The following is a 12314-nucleotide window of genomic DNA, read 5'->3' as shown; positions in this document are numbered from 1 at the left end:
AACAGGATTCTTTGGTGAGAACTTTACTATTGCTTGTGAGTGAGTGTGGAAAAACAATTTTGGTGAGGGGTAACACTGGTGAATATTAAGTTTTACTGGTACAGATGTACAGCATGTTGCTTTTTTTTTTAACCACGTGTCCAAGTTTGAATGAAAACTTGAAGTAGTGATTAAAGTCTGAGCTCATGAAAAAATAAATGCAACAAAAAGCATGTTGCCTTAGACTTAGAGCAGTGGTTCTCAAACGGGGTTCCCATTGGCATTCCCTGACCTAGAGACCAACCCATTCTGATGCTGAGTAATGGAATTCCTTTTGCAGTTTTCAGAAGATATTAAAGGGGCTAGAATTTTCTCAGTTTCAAGTTTTTCTTCCCTAATTGTTTTTTCTTTATTCCTCCCTACCCCCATTTATTACCCTTGGGCTCCTTGAACTTGTCTGTTTGTGAACACTTCCATGCAGTAAAACAAGTTAACAAGAAACAAACAATATCAGGGCTTCCCTGGTGGCACAGTGGTTGAGAGGCCGCCTGCCGATGCAGGGGACACGGGTTTGTGCCCCGGTCCGGGAAGATCCCACATGCTGCGGAGCGGCTGGGCCCGTGAGCCATGGCCGCTGAGCCTCCGTGTCCGGAGCCTGTGCTCCGCAACGGGAGAGGCCACAACAGTGAGAGGCCCGCGTACCGAAAAAAAAAAAAAAAAAGATACAAACAATATCAACAGAAAATCTTGGCCAGTTGTGAAAATCAGAGCCAGTAGTGTTTAGTGCATACACTAATAATGCTTTTTTTTTTTCTTTCACTTTTTAGTAGCAAAAGTACTTTCCAATTCACCTCTGTGGTCTGGAAGTTTTAGTGTCTTACAAGCATATCCCTTAAAGAGAATGCCATCTGTCTTTCAATCCATCTCTCAGGTTTTGACCACGTGAACTATGAGTTTGAGATCCACTGCACACGGGGGGGAGATAATCAATTATTCCAGAATGTTTTGCTGTGCTTGATTTCTGCTTGTCTAGTAAACTAATCTTAAGCATCTATAAAATGCTAACACGCTGATCAGTTTGCTTGGTACACTTGTGACTGTGTCAAATTAGCATTCCCTAAAATTAAGCTCACACTGTCTGGCGGCAGCTGAGCCCCAGTAACTCACACTGATTAACGACTGGTAATCTGATCAACGCACAACTCTGTTTTATTTCCGCAGTATCTCATTAAAGTTAACGAAATCAAGACCAAAAAGGGTGTGGATCTGCTGCAGAATCTGATAAAGTATTATCACGCACAGTGCAAGTAAGTGGACTATTGCAGTCATGATTATTAGCCCAAGTAAGGTCCCCTTCACTTCGTTGGTTTTCTTAATTCTTTCCTTTCTGGTCTTCATTTGGTCCCTGTATATAGCTGTATAATGACCTTCCACGGCCAAACGATAAGAAATGGTTTTGTCTTCCATCTTCAGCATTTTCTATAAATCCTTAACTCAAATTAGTGTAACTGTTCAGCTCCTCTAAATACTGTCTTACAAATGCTAACTTTGGCCTTGACAGCCTGTGGAGCTGTTGTCACAGATGCTTTTGTCGCTAAAGAGGCCTTTCTAGGAACTCCCTCCCCCGCTTACTTGGCATTTTACCTATTATTGGGTCATTTGTACCACATATTCCTACTTGGGATTGTTTTTGTTTTGTTTTTTTCATCATCCAAGTTAAGTGAAATTAAATACTTTGGACATTAGCAATACTTGGTATTTATACTTGGATTCCTGTGTAGTTGCTGGTGTATTTTGAGAGACATCCATTGTTCTACACCGGCACCATTTTTGCTTATGTTGCAGGGCTACCTTTTTATTATGTTTGACATTCTGTGTCACCACATTTGCTTAGTTTACTTCTTGCTCACTTACTGGGTTAGTTTTATTGGTTTTATTGTAGAATTTTTGTCTGAAAATGTGCCGGTTACCATTCAAGTCTGTATTGAGTCAGTGGAAGTTACAGAGAATAGAGTGCAAGGACTTTCCAAAGTGGTCCAGACAGCTCTCATAGTTATTTATAAGTAGAATACTGTAAAGGTCATTAGCACTAGGTAAAATGCTTACTCTCCAAAAAGTTAAAATTTATCATTTCCTTTGGTCATCTCTCTTAATTCTTTTTGGTAATGTTGTATCTAGGAGGATCTTCATGGTGAATGGCAACATTCAACGGGGCTAGCATTAAGGTGATGGGAAAAGCAGCAGGCTTGAGTCAGGCAGATAGACGAGTTCAAATCCTGGCTCTGCAGCCGGGTAACCACATGACCTTTGTCAGGTGCATCTCTAAACCTCAGTATCCTCATCTGTCAGGTGGGGTTAAGGTTCATAGTAGACCCACCTTGGGTTTTGCGAAGATGTGAGAATTAAGTGAGATAATGCATAGGGACTGCCTCACCCAGTGCCTGCTGCACTGTGCCTGTTTGCTGCTGGGATGATTCTAAGTGGCACTAAAAATCATTCATTCACCTATTTTATTATACAGGATTGTTTCTCTTCAGGAAGATCAAACTTTTAATGATCAACTTGTTATTTACATAACTTTGATTTTACTTTTTTCCTCTTTTCAAAGTAAATTCCGCCTTGTATAAAACTTTCAGATATGTATAAAAGTAATTATAGTGAAGTAGAAATATTTTCGCATTTATAATTTTGCCTGTGGAAGCCTCATACTGACGACCTGGACTAACCTTTGCCTTCATAGTATAGCAGGTGCTTGTGACACTTTGAAATGTGTGGTGGTGGTCCCTGATTTTAGTTTAGGGTGGAATTTTTCATCAGTTTCAGTTTTCCTAGAATATTTTGAAACTTTTACAGAAATAAGTGAATCTCTTTGTCTTCTCAATTACTACAACACTAGAGCAGCAAGTCTGATTTCACCTGATTTTAGAAATCTCTTTTGATTTCAAAATCCCTGAGGAGGATTTAACCTACACAAACATGAGTTTTCCAAAAAAGATGTTTTGTAAACTAGAGATATATTAACCTTTGTTGGTAAAGGTGAAAAGAAGAGCATCCTCCCTTGATTCTTGGCTTTTTCCCTTTCCACAAATATTTATTACTCTCTTAACAGAGGCCAGGTACTTTTCTAGGTTCTGGGGTTCAGAGGTGAAACAAGGCTTCTGCTTATGGGAGTTAACTGTCTGGTATAGGAAGTAAGTCAGGTCCATCAATAATCATAATGGGGCTGGAAAGTGACTGATAACACAGGGCATCAAGAGAAGGAGAGACTTCTGGCGACGGAGACTACAGAGGGCTCCTTAAAGGAGGTTGTGGCACTTGGAATTGGACTTGGAGGATGGCTGGCATTTGGGCACTGGAATCTGGTAGAAGCATCTACCCTAGGGCAGAGAAAGATCAGCAGAAGGAAACCCTACACGCTGAGAACTTCCTTGCAAGGAGAGAGATTCAAAGACATCCAGTAGTAGAACTGGGTTATAATGTAATTCAACCCCAGCTGCCCCAGGTTGAGCCGCAAGGATGCCATCACAGCGAGAAACCAGTGTACCTTTCTTCTGAGGACTACTCTTATTCTTTCCTACTTCAGTCAGTCTCTCCAAACTCTTTATAGATGTGTAGTGGACCTGTAAAGCATCCTCTACTTAGATTTAAAAAGAGAAATTTCATATTCTGAGAACTTATTCCAGTTCCCCAAATGATTTTCAATACATAGTAGTCAGGTGGAGCTCAAGAATGAATTTGCTCCAGTAATCTCTCGTGTACTCATAGTACCTCAGCGGGGATACAGCTGCTACAGCGGAAAAATAGAGGGCGCAGGAAAGAAGAGCTTTTGTCACCCGTTTCAGCTCCCCCCACCAGTTACTCCTCACTTTCAGACATGAACATTGTCAGTAACATGCTGCTTTCAAAACAAACACATTATTCTACTGCTCACCCACTCCTTTTACCACTTGGTGAGTATCATTATGGTCTGCAGACCCGAGAGCACTTACAAACATTACTTTACCATCCTTCATCTTGCAGATAATAACAGCTAGTATTTATAAGAGCAACCAGGAAATTGTAGCTCAGAAAAGATCAGTAACCTGCCCAAGGTCACAGTCATTCACTTAAAAGATGCTCAGTAAATATGTGTCAAAACAGACAAAATAGAAGAAACCAAGGAAAAAAAGAAAATGGACTTCGAAGGTAAAAGCTTCTGTGAGTGAAAGGACACTGGTAAGCAAGTGAGAGGACAACCACAGAAGGGGAGAAAATATTTGCAAATCATTTATCTGATAAGGGTGTAGTATCCAGAATATATAAAGAACCCTTACAGCTCAACAACAAAGAGATAAACACCTCAATTTAAAAACGGGCAAAGAATTCGAATAGCCATTTCTCCCAAAAAGATATACAAATGGCCAGAAAGCTCATGATTAAATGCTCCGCATCATTAGTCGTTAGGGAAGTGCAAATCAAAACCAAAGTGTAATGCCACATGACACCCACTAGGAAGACCGTAATTAAAAACAGCAGTGGCGGAGTGGCGAGGCCAGTGGCACGATGGAGTGAGTCAGGGAGTGCTTAATCCTGAGATGGGCTACAGGGCAGCACGTTCCAGAGGTGGACGTCCACGTCAGATGTAGGAGGACAGCCTCACTGAGCCACCAGGAGAGTCAGCTGTACCCGAGGGGATCTCAGCAGCGGCAGCCAGTACGTGCTGTGTTTCTAGGCAGAACTGAGACAGGCACTCTTAGCTGAGACACCAGGAGGGGGTTGCAGGGTTACTGGAACACCCAGGTAGCTGTTCCAAGAGAAGAAAAGAAAAAACAGCCAACAATGTAATGAAGCTGTTATCATGAAAAAACAAAACAGTAACATAACAGAAAATAAGTCTTGATGGAAAAGTGGAGAAATTGGAACCCTCAGTACATTGCTATAGAAATGTAAATGGGGGGCAACTACTTTGGAAAACAGTATGTCAGTTCCTTAGAAAGTTTAAATGTAGAGTTATGTGTCCTAGCAGTTCCACTCCTAGGTGTATACCCAAGATAATTGAAAACAAGTGTTTAATAAAAATGTGTTCATGAATGCTTACAGCAGCATTATCTCCAATAGCCAAAATGTGGAAACACCCAAATATCCATCAGCTGATGAATGGAGAAACAAAAGATTGTGTAGCCATAAAAGGGAATGAAGCGGAAACCATAAACAAGACGAAAAGACAACCCTCGGAGTGGGAGAAAATATTCGCAAACGAAGCAAGTGACAAAGGTTTAATCTCCATAATATACAAGCAGCTCATGCAATTCAATATCAAAAAAACAACCCAATCCAAAAATGGGCAGAAGACCTAAATAGACTTTTCTACAAAGTAGACGTACAGATGGGCAACAAACACATGAAAAGATGCTCAACATCACTAATCATTAGAGAAATGCAAATCAAAACCACAATGAAGTATCACCTCACACGGGTCAGAATGGCCATCATCAAAAAATCTGCAAACAGTAAATGCTGGAGAGGGTGTGGAGAAAAGGGAACTCTCCTGCGTTGTTGGTGGGGATGTAAATTGATATAGCCACTATGGTGAATAGTATGGAGGTTCCTTAAAAAACTAAAAATAGAACTACCATATGACCCGGTAATCCCACTACTGGGCATATACCCTGAGAAAACCATAACTCAAAATGATACATGCACCCAAATGTTCATTGCAGCACTATTTACAATAGCCAGGTCATGGAAGCAACCTAAATTTCCATCAACAGATGAATGGAAAAAGAAGACGTGGCACGTATATATAGTGGAATATTACTCAGCCATAAAAAGGAACGAAACTGAGTTATTTGTAATGAGGTGGATGGACCTAGAGTCTGTCATAGAGAGTGAAGTAAGTCAGAAAGAGAAAAATAAATAACGGTGTGCTAATGCACATACATGAAATCTAAAAAAAAGGTACTGATGAACCTAGTGGCAGCACAGGAGTAAAGACACAGACGTAGAGAATGGACTTGAGGACACAGCGGGGGAAGGGGAAGCTAGGACGAAGTGAGAGAGTGGCATGGACACATACACACTACCAAATGTAAAATGGATGGCTAGTGGGAAGCGGCTGCATAGCACAGGGAGATCAGCTCGGTGCTTTGTGACAACCTAGAGGGAAGGGTTAGGGAGGGTAGGAGGGAGGCTCAAGAGGGAGGGGATATGGGGATATATGTGTACATATAGCTGATTCACTTCGTTGTACAGCAGAAACTAACACAACGTTGAAAAGCAATTATACACCAATAGATATTTTTTAAAAAATGGGAATGAAGCATTGATACACGCTACAACGTGGATTAGTATTTAAAACATTATTCTAAACAACAGGGATTTATCATATAACACAGGGAACTATGTTCAATGTCTTGTAATAACCCATAATGGAAAAGAATCTGAAAAAAGATTTTATATGTATATGTATAACTGAATCACTTTGCTGTACGTGTGAAAGTAACACAATATTGTAAATCAACTATACTTCAGTTTTTTTTAAAGTTTTTCTAAGTGAAAGGAGCCGGAGCAAAAGATTGATTACATATGGTATGATTTCGTTGAAGTGAGTGTCCAGAAGAGGCAAGTCCTTTGAGACCGAAAGCAGATTGTTGTTTGCTGGCTGGTAGAAGAAGAGCGAAATTAGGAGTCACTGCTAACGGGCACAATATATCTTTTTGGTCTGGGGGAAATGTCCTGGAATTAGATAGTGGTTGCACAACACAGCGCATATACTAAAAACTACTGAACTGTACACTTTAAAATGGTGAATTTTATGTTACATGAATTTTGTCTTTTTTTTTTAATAAAAAATACAACAGAACAAAACAAAGATTCTTAGATTCTTAATTAGTACTTACACTACCCTTGTGCATTCAAGTTTCTTAAATACCACAGGACATACACAGAATGGATCTGGGAGAAAATGTCCCTGTTACCTAGACAGCTGGAAGTCAGCGCCTGACTTAGTCTAAGCCTGAAGCTTGGAAACCAGTTTTTCATAAGGGATTGATGGTGGAATTGTTAAGAGGTTACTTTTTTAAAATTTTGCTTTATAGTTCAATTTGTTTTATAAAACCATACTCTCTGCTGTTCCAGGGCATCCTAACTTCTTTTTTTAAAATTAATTAATTAATTTTATTTATTTATTTTTGGCCGCGTTGGGTCTTCGTTGCTGCGCGTGGGCTTTCTCTAGTTGCAGCGAGCAGGGGCTACTCTTCATTGTGGTGCGCGGGCTTCTCATTGCGATGGCTTCTCTTGTTGCAGAGCACCGGCTCTAGGCTCGTGGGCTTCAGTAGTTGCAGCTCATGGGCTCAGTAGTTGTGGCTCACGGGCTCTAGAGTGCAGGCTCAGTAGTTGGGGCCCATGCGGGCTTAGTTGCTCTGCAGCATGTGGGATCTTCCCGGACCTGGGCTCGAACTTGTGTCCCCTGCATCGGCAGGCGGATTCTTAACCACTGCGCCACCAAGGAAGCCCCCTAACTTCTTTTGAAAATAATGTAATGCTCTCTGAATCTTTCAGCTTTTGGCCAAGTAATACCTCTTCCTAAGCCAAGCAGAACATGTGATAAAGGGGTATCAGGGAGACTTTCTGGTCTCTCTTTCTTTTAAATTAAAAGCAGGACGAATATAGTGTTTTCCTTCCCCGTCATTGCTTAAAGTGACTTAAGAAGGAAGTGACGTACGTAGCAACTCTCTCAGGATGGAGAAGGTTCTTGTTTGTTCTCAGGAGGATGGGTCCTGCCTGATGGTGGGTGAGTGTCAGACACTCCTGAGCTTGCTTTCTGCAGCTGGCAGGTGTGTTCCAGCTCGTCAGTGTAAATGTGAGGGTCACTCCGCCCATCCGTTGGCACCTTGTCTTTTTCTGGCACCCAATGTCATTAAAATATGGTCATATTTCTTTCAAGCTGCTTCTTTAAAAAATGAACCAGTCCTGCTGTGTCCCTAAGGTGAGAGAAACGATGAAGCCCATTTCGCTGGCCAGTGGCCGGCATGTATTGAGCTGCTTCTCTGTGCCTGGCATTTTAAAAACATTTTCCAGTGCTCACAAGAACTCTCCAAGGTCCATGCGATTCTCTCCATTTCCTGTATAAGGACACTGTGGCGCAGGGCTCCAGAGATTATGCAGTTATTCAGTGGGAGAGCCAGGATTTGGACCCAGATCAGTCTTGTTTTTTAATTACCTTTGCTCTAGAGATCAGAAGACTTCTACTCAAATCCCAGCTCTGCACTCAGTGACTAGATGACCCTAGACAACCCACTTGACCTCTCTGGGCCTGTTTTCCTTATCTGTCTTACAGGTTAATAATAATAATTACCTTCTTTTCTTAGACTGTAATGAGACCTTTAAAAAGGGGTATTCCGTGAATTATGTAGGCATCATGGTGAGTGACCGGCACAGAGTAAATACTCAGTAAATACCTCCCAGCTGCCATTATTATTACTGCATCATCGCCTGTTTTCCAAATTATTTCAGTAATTTACGGAGAAATTGGCCAAGGGACAAGTGGGATGTCATGAGGTAATTTCCCCTTTTGTCGGCAAAGCGTCCACGTTCAGGTTGAGTCATATGTCATCAGAACTGACACCTGTGCTTCCCTTTTCAGTGAACAGAACACTTTATCTGTAATAGTTCATCTGATGCCCCTGGAAGCTAGAAAATGTCCACATTTGGAGATAAGCATGCCCGTAGTCAGACAAGGTCAATGACCTGCCTGAGATTATACATACGGTCAGGTTTAGAGCCAAAATACGGTATGTTTTATGACTCCTAAGCCCACGCACTTCCACTGAACCAGAACCAGCTCAGAGAGAGGGAGGAAGGGAACAGAGGAGCGGGTGCCCCCAGTGGGAGGTTGTGGCTTTGAGTCCCGGCTGGCCAGTAGGTGGGAGAACCAAGCATGGGTGGGGGCCAGGGGCTCCCCAGAGGGACGGTGCGGTTGGCAGCCTGTTGGCCTTTGTGGCATCGCTAAGGACTGGCAGGTGTGTTGTTGCCCTGCAATCCCCCAGCCCCGCTCCTGCTTCCCACGCAACGCTAGACGTTGGCCCTAAAATAACCATCTGAGAGGGGCTCTACTCAGCCTGTTCTCCCAGGCTAAGTGTCGATTTTTAAATTTTGTCCTGCCTGAGTAACATATGATCTTTTCTTAGAAAATATTTAGAAAATGGAGTTAATGAAAAAGAGGGGGGGAGAAAAAAACATAATCTCAGAAGATTACTGGATTTACATATATGATTTGTTTACAAAAATGGATCATACCATAGATTAAAATAATTCTTCATTGCACTGAGTTTTCTTGTAATGTTTGGAAGAATTTAACTATAGGCAAATCGACTTTTTGCGTCTTTCTTCAGCCTTTAATTGTTAGGAATTTGCCCCCCCCTTCCAGTTTGCTTTCACTGCTGGTAGAGAACTTCCCATTTTTATCAACACCATCTCAAAGTGAAACAGTGCACTCTTTCTCCATCAAATGTATGTTTTAAATTATTTATTTATTTATTTATTATTTATTTTTGGCTGTGTTGGGTCTTCATTTCTGTGCGAGGGCTTTCTCTAGTTGCGGCGAGCGGGGGCTACTCTTCATCACGGTGCGCGGGCCTTTCACTGTCGCGGCCTCTCTCGTTGCGGAGCACAGGCTCTAGATGCGCAGGCTCAGTAGTCGTGGCTCACGGGCCCAGTTGCTCCGCGGCATGTGGGATCTTCCCGGACCAGGGCTCGAACCCGTGTCCCCTGCGTTGGCAGGCGGATTCTCAACCACTGCGCCACCAGAGAAGCCCTCAAATGTATGTTTTATAACATGCCTTGCATGCTGTTCAGATCTGTTTGCTTATTCTTGATGTCGAGCAGCACTGTCCAGTAGAACTTTCTGAAATGACGGAAGTGTTGATATTCTTTGTTGTCTCACATGGTACCCGCCAGCCACGCTTGGCTGCTGAGCACTTGACATGTGGCTGTGAGACTTCAGGAACCGGATTTTAAATTTACTTAATTTTAACTAAATTGGCTGCATGTGGCTAGTGGAAAACACTGTATTGGAAAACACAGATCTAGAGCATTCTCATTTAAACTCACTTTTTTTTTTTTTAACGTGATGATTAAATTCCCTTCGTGTTGAAAGTGAAAATGAAACACCTTTACAAAAATATCTTCGAAGAATCTGTATCCCTCTGAGAAAGAAGTAACATGGTAAACCTCTGCGGCTCCAGGGAAGAAAAGCAACATTTACTGAGCACATCCTAACTGCCCAGCACCTTGCTGAGTCATTTTGTGTGTCTTATCTGTATTATTCATCCCATTTAATACCAGTAACACGGGCAGAAGTTTAGTGACTTGCCAGCGTCCCATAGAGGGTAAGTCCCAGAGCCGCAGCCTAGGCCATCATCATCTCATCCCAATGCCCTTGTTTTTCCTGACAGCATCCATCAGGTGTCCTACTTTCAAGCCCTTTCTCCAGAAATGAAGTACAGTATCAGAGATTAAAATGAGTTTTGCTGTGGTTAACTTTTTAGCCGTACTGCTGTGTCCTTGGCAGACGCTCCTTCCTGGATGTAGAAGAGGCTGGTTCAGGTTAATGCTTTTGGATGGTCTGCTTTGTGCAGAACATTGTCAGCTGCTCTAGGGTTGCCACTTAGGCCTGGGCACAAGCAAGTGCTCAAAGATGCCATCCCCTTGACTAGAAAGGCTGGGGAAAGCTGCCTGGGGAGGTAGCAGCTGAGCTGAGCCAGGATAGAATGAGAGAGTTCGGTAGGCACGTAATAGTGGGGAAGGGCATTTCAGGCAACGGGAACAGCATATGCGAAGGCTGGGGGAGCAACTGGAAATAATGGAGCATGGCAGGAGGCCAGAGTTTTTAAGGGGAAAATGGTAGGAGATAAAAACCAGAAAGATATTCAGGGGCCAGAACATAGAATTTACTCAATTTTGTACCAAGAAGTTCAACTTTCATCCCTAAAGGCAGTGATGAAAACCTGAATGTTAGTAGATGAGAATTTACATGTAGCTTGATTACATGAAACCCTTATTTCAGTAAGGGTCCTCTGCTAAAGATATGAACCTTAAAAAACTTTGGAACTTGTAGACTTTCACTAATCACTTTGAAGGCCAGTTCTGACAAGGATGTATTGTTACCATTGAGTGTACATATTAAGCTAGAAAGATATACATGGATCCCAAAATGTGCCCCTAAAATTCTTAGTCGTGCTTCATTCTTACCTTCTAAGTGAGCATCTGCTGTTCTGTGCTGGGCCCATTGTGGTGTGGGGATGAGAGACCGTCCTCGTCCTCAAGGACCTCTTCCTTTCCTGGGGAGAAAGCAGCGCAGGTAACGTGCATTAAGAAATAATCTGCCGTGGAGGTTAAAGAAGCTTCCAGCAGGGTGGAGGACATTCTGAACACAGCCACAAACGGGGCTCCTGAGTGGAAGCGCTCAGACAAGAAATCGCGTCACTTGGTAGTGAGAGCGGGGGTGTCGGCACCTGGACCTGATCCCACTTCTGACACTTACTAGTTGCGTGAGCAGCTTGGGCAAGTTCCGCCCTCGCTCTGGGCCTCAGCTCCTCCTTTGGGATGAAGGAGAGACTTGAGGTACTTACCCGCTCGTTCGGGTTGCTGTGAGGGTGTAGATGAAATGAGGCATCAGGTGATGGTCGCTCAGCAGATGTCAGTGCTTTTGCCAGTTCAGGGTGAGATGACACCCCCTTCTTAACGTGTGTGGTAGGAGAGCACTTTCCGAATCCGCAGTCCGTACCACTGATTCAGCATCCTGTGTTTCAAGTGTGTAGGGACCCAGGGATCTTTTGGAAAGTGGAAGAACCCTTGCTGACTGTCCTCCGGCCTTTATTTCTCTCGTTAGTATCCAGTCAGACTTCATGATATTCCACTGGCAAACGTGTCTCTCTGTCTCTTTCAAATTCAAGTATGGCACAACCAGGAAGAATTGTTCTGTGTATGACTCAGTGGGTTGGAGATGTAGCTGTCATCTGCAGTGTCCGTGTGACACCTGCTAGCACATGTCAAATTGTGCCTGTAGTTTGTTTATTGGTCCATCTTTATAAAATACTGAAATTAGTTTTATAAGTGTTTCGTATAGATATGTGGGTAGAGAGTAAATACGTATCTATGAAAATTTTCAGAATTTTCAGGTAATTATGGTTCATTTCTCTTTTCATACTGCTGATAAATCTCTGATGTTTTCCATTGTAGTTTCTTTCAAGATGGCTTGAAGACAGCTGATAAATTGAAACAGTACATTGAAAAACTGGCTGCTGATTTATATAATGTAAGTTCTTTACAAAATACCTGCACTTTAACTTGCTTTT

At 42.5% G+C, this 12314-nt stretch overlaps 1 protein-coding gene and 1 pseudogene across 8 annotated transcripts in view; both read left to right on the top strand.

The window, feature by feature from the left end:
- ASAP1 (ArfGAP with SH3 domain, ankyrin repeat and PH domain 1) overlaps window positions 1–12314 on the top strand; it is a 349999-nt gene that overhangs the window by 258154 nt on the left and 79531 nt on the right. For all 8 annotated transcript variants that reach the window (XR_012327408.1, XM_073794762.1, XM_073794764.1 and 5 more), the window contains 2 exons: window positions 1201–1286; window positions 12199–12274. Coding sequence is in view for 7 of the 8 variants with exons in the window: in XM_073794762.1 (XP_073650863.1) it covers window positions 1201–1286; window positions 12199–12274 (162 nt within the window). In the remaining variant the exon portion in view is untranslated. The remainder of the gene's footprint in view (window positions 1–1200; window positions 1287–12198; window positions 12275–12314) is intronic.
- Window positions 4522–12192, top strand: LOC109549450 (SNRPN upstream reading frame protein-like; annotated as a pseudogene).

Source organism: Tursiops truncatus, chromosome 17 (genome assembly GCF_011762595.2).
Source record: "Tursiops truncatus isolate mTurTru1 chromosome 17, mTurTru1.mat.Y, whole genome shotgun sequence".
In the NCBI taxonomy this organism is placed as follows: Eukaryota; Metazoa; Chordata; class Mammalia; order Artiodactyla; family Delphinidae; genus Tursiops; species Tursiops truncatus.
The sequence above is the reverse complement of the archived record's forward strand: the minus strand, read 5'-3'. Positions and strand labels throughout refer to the sequence as shown.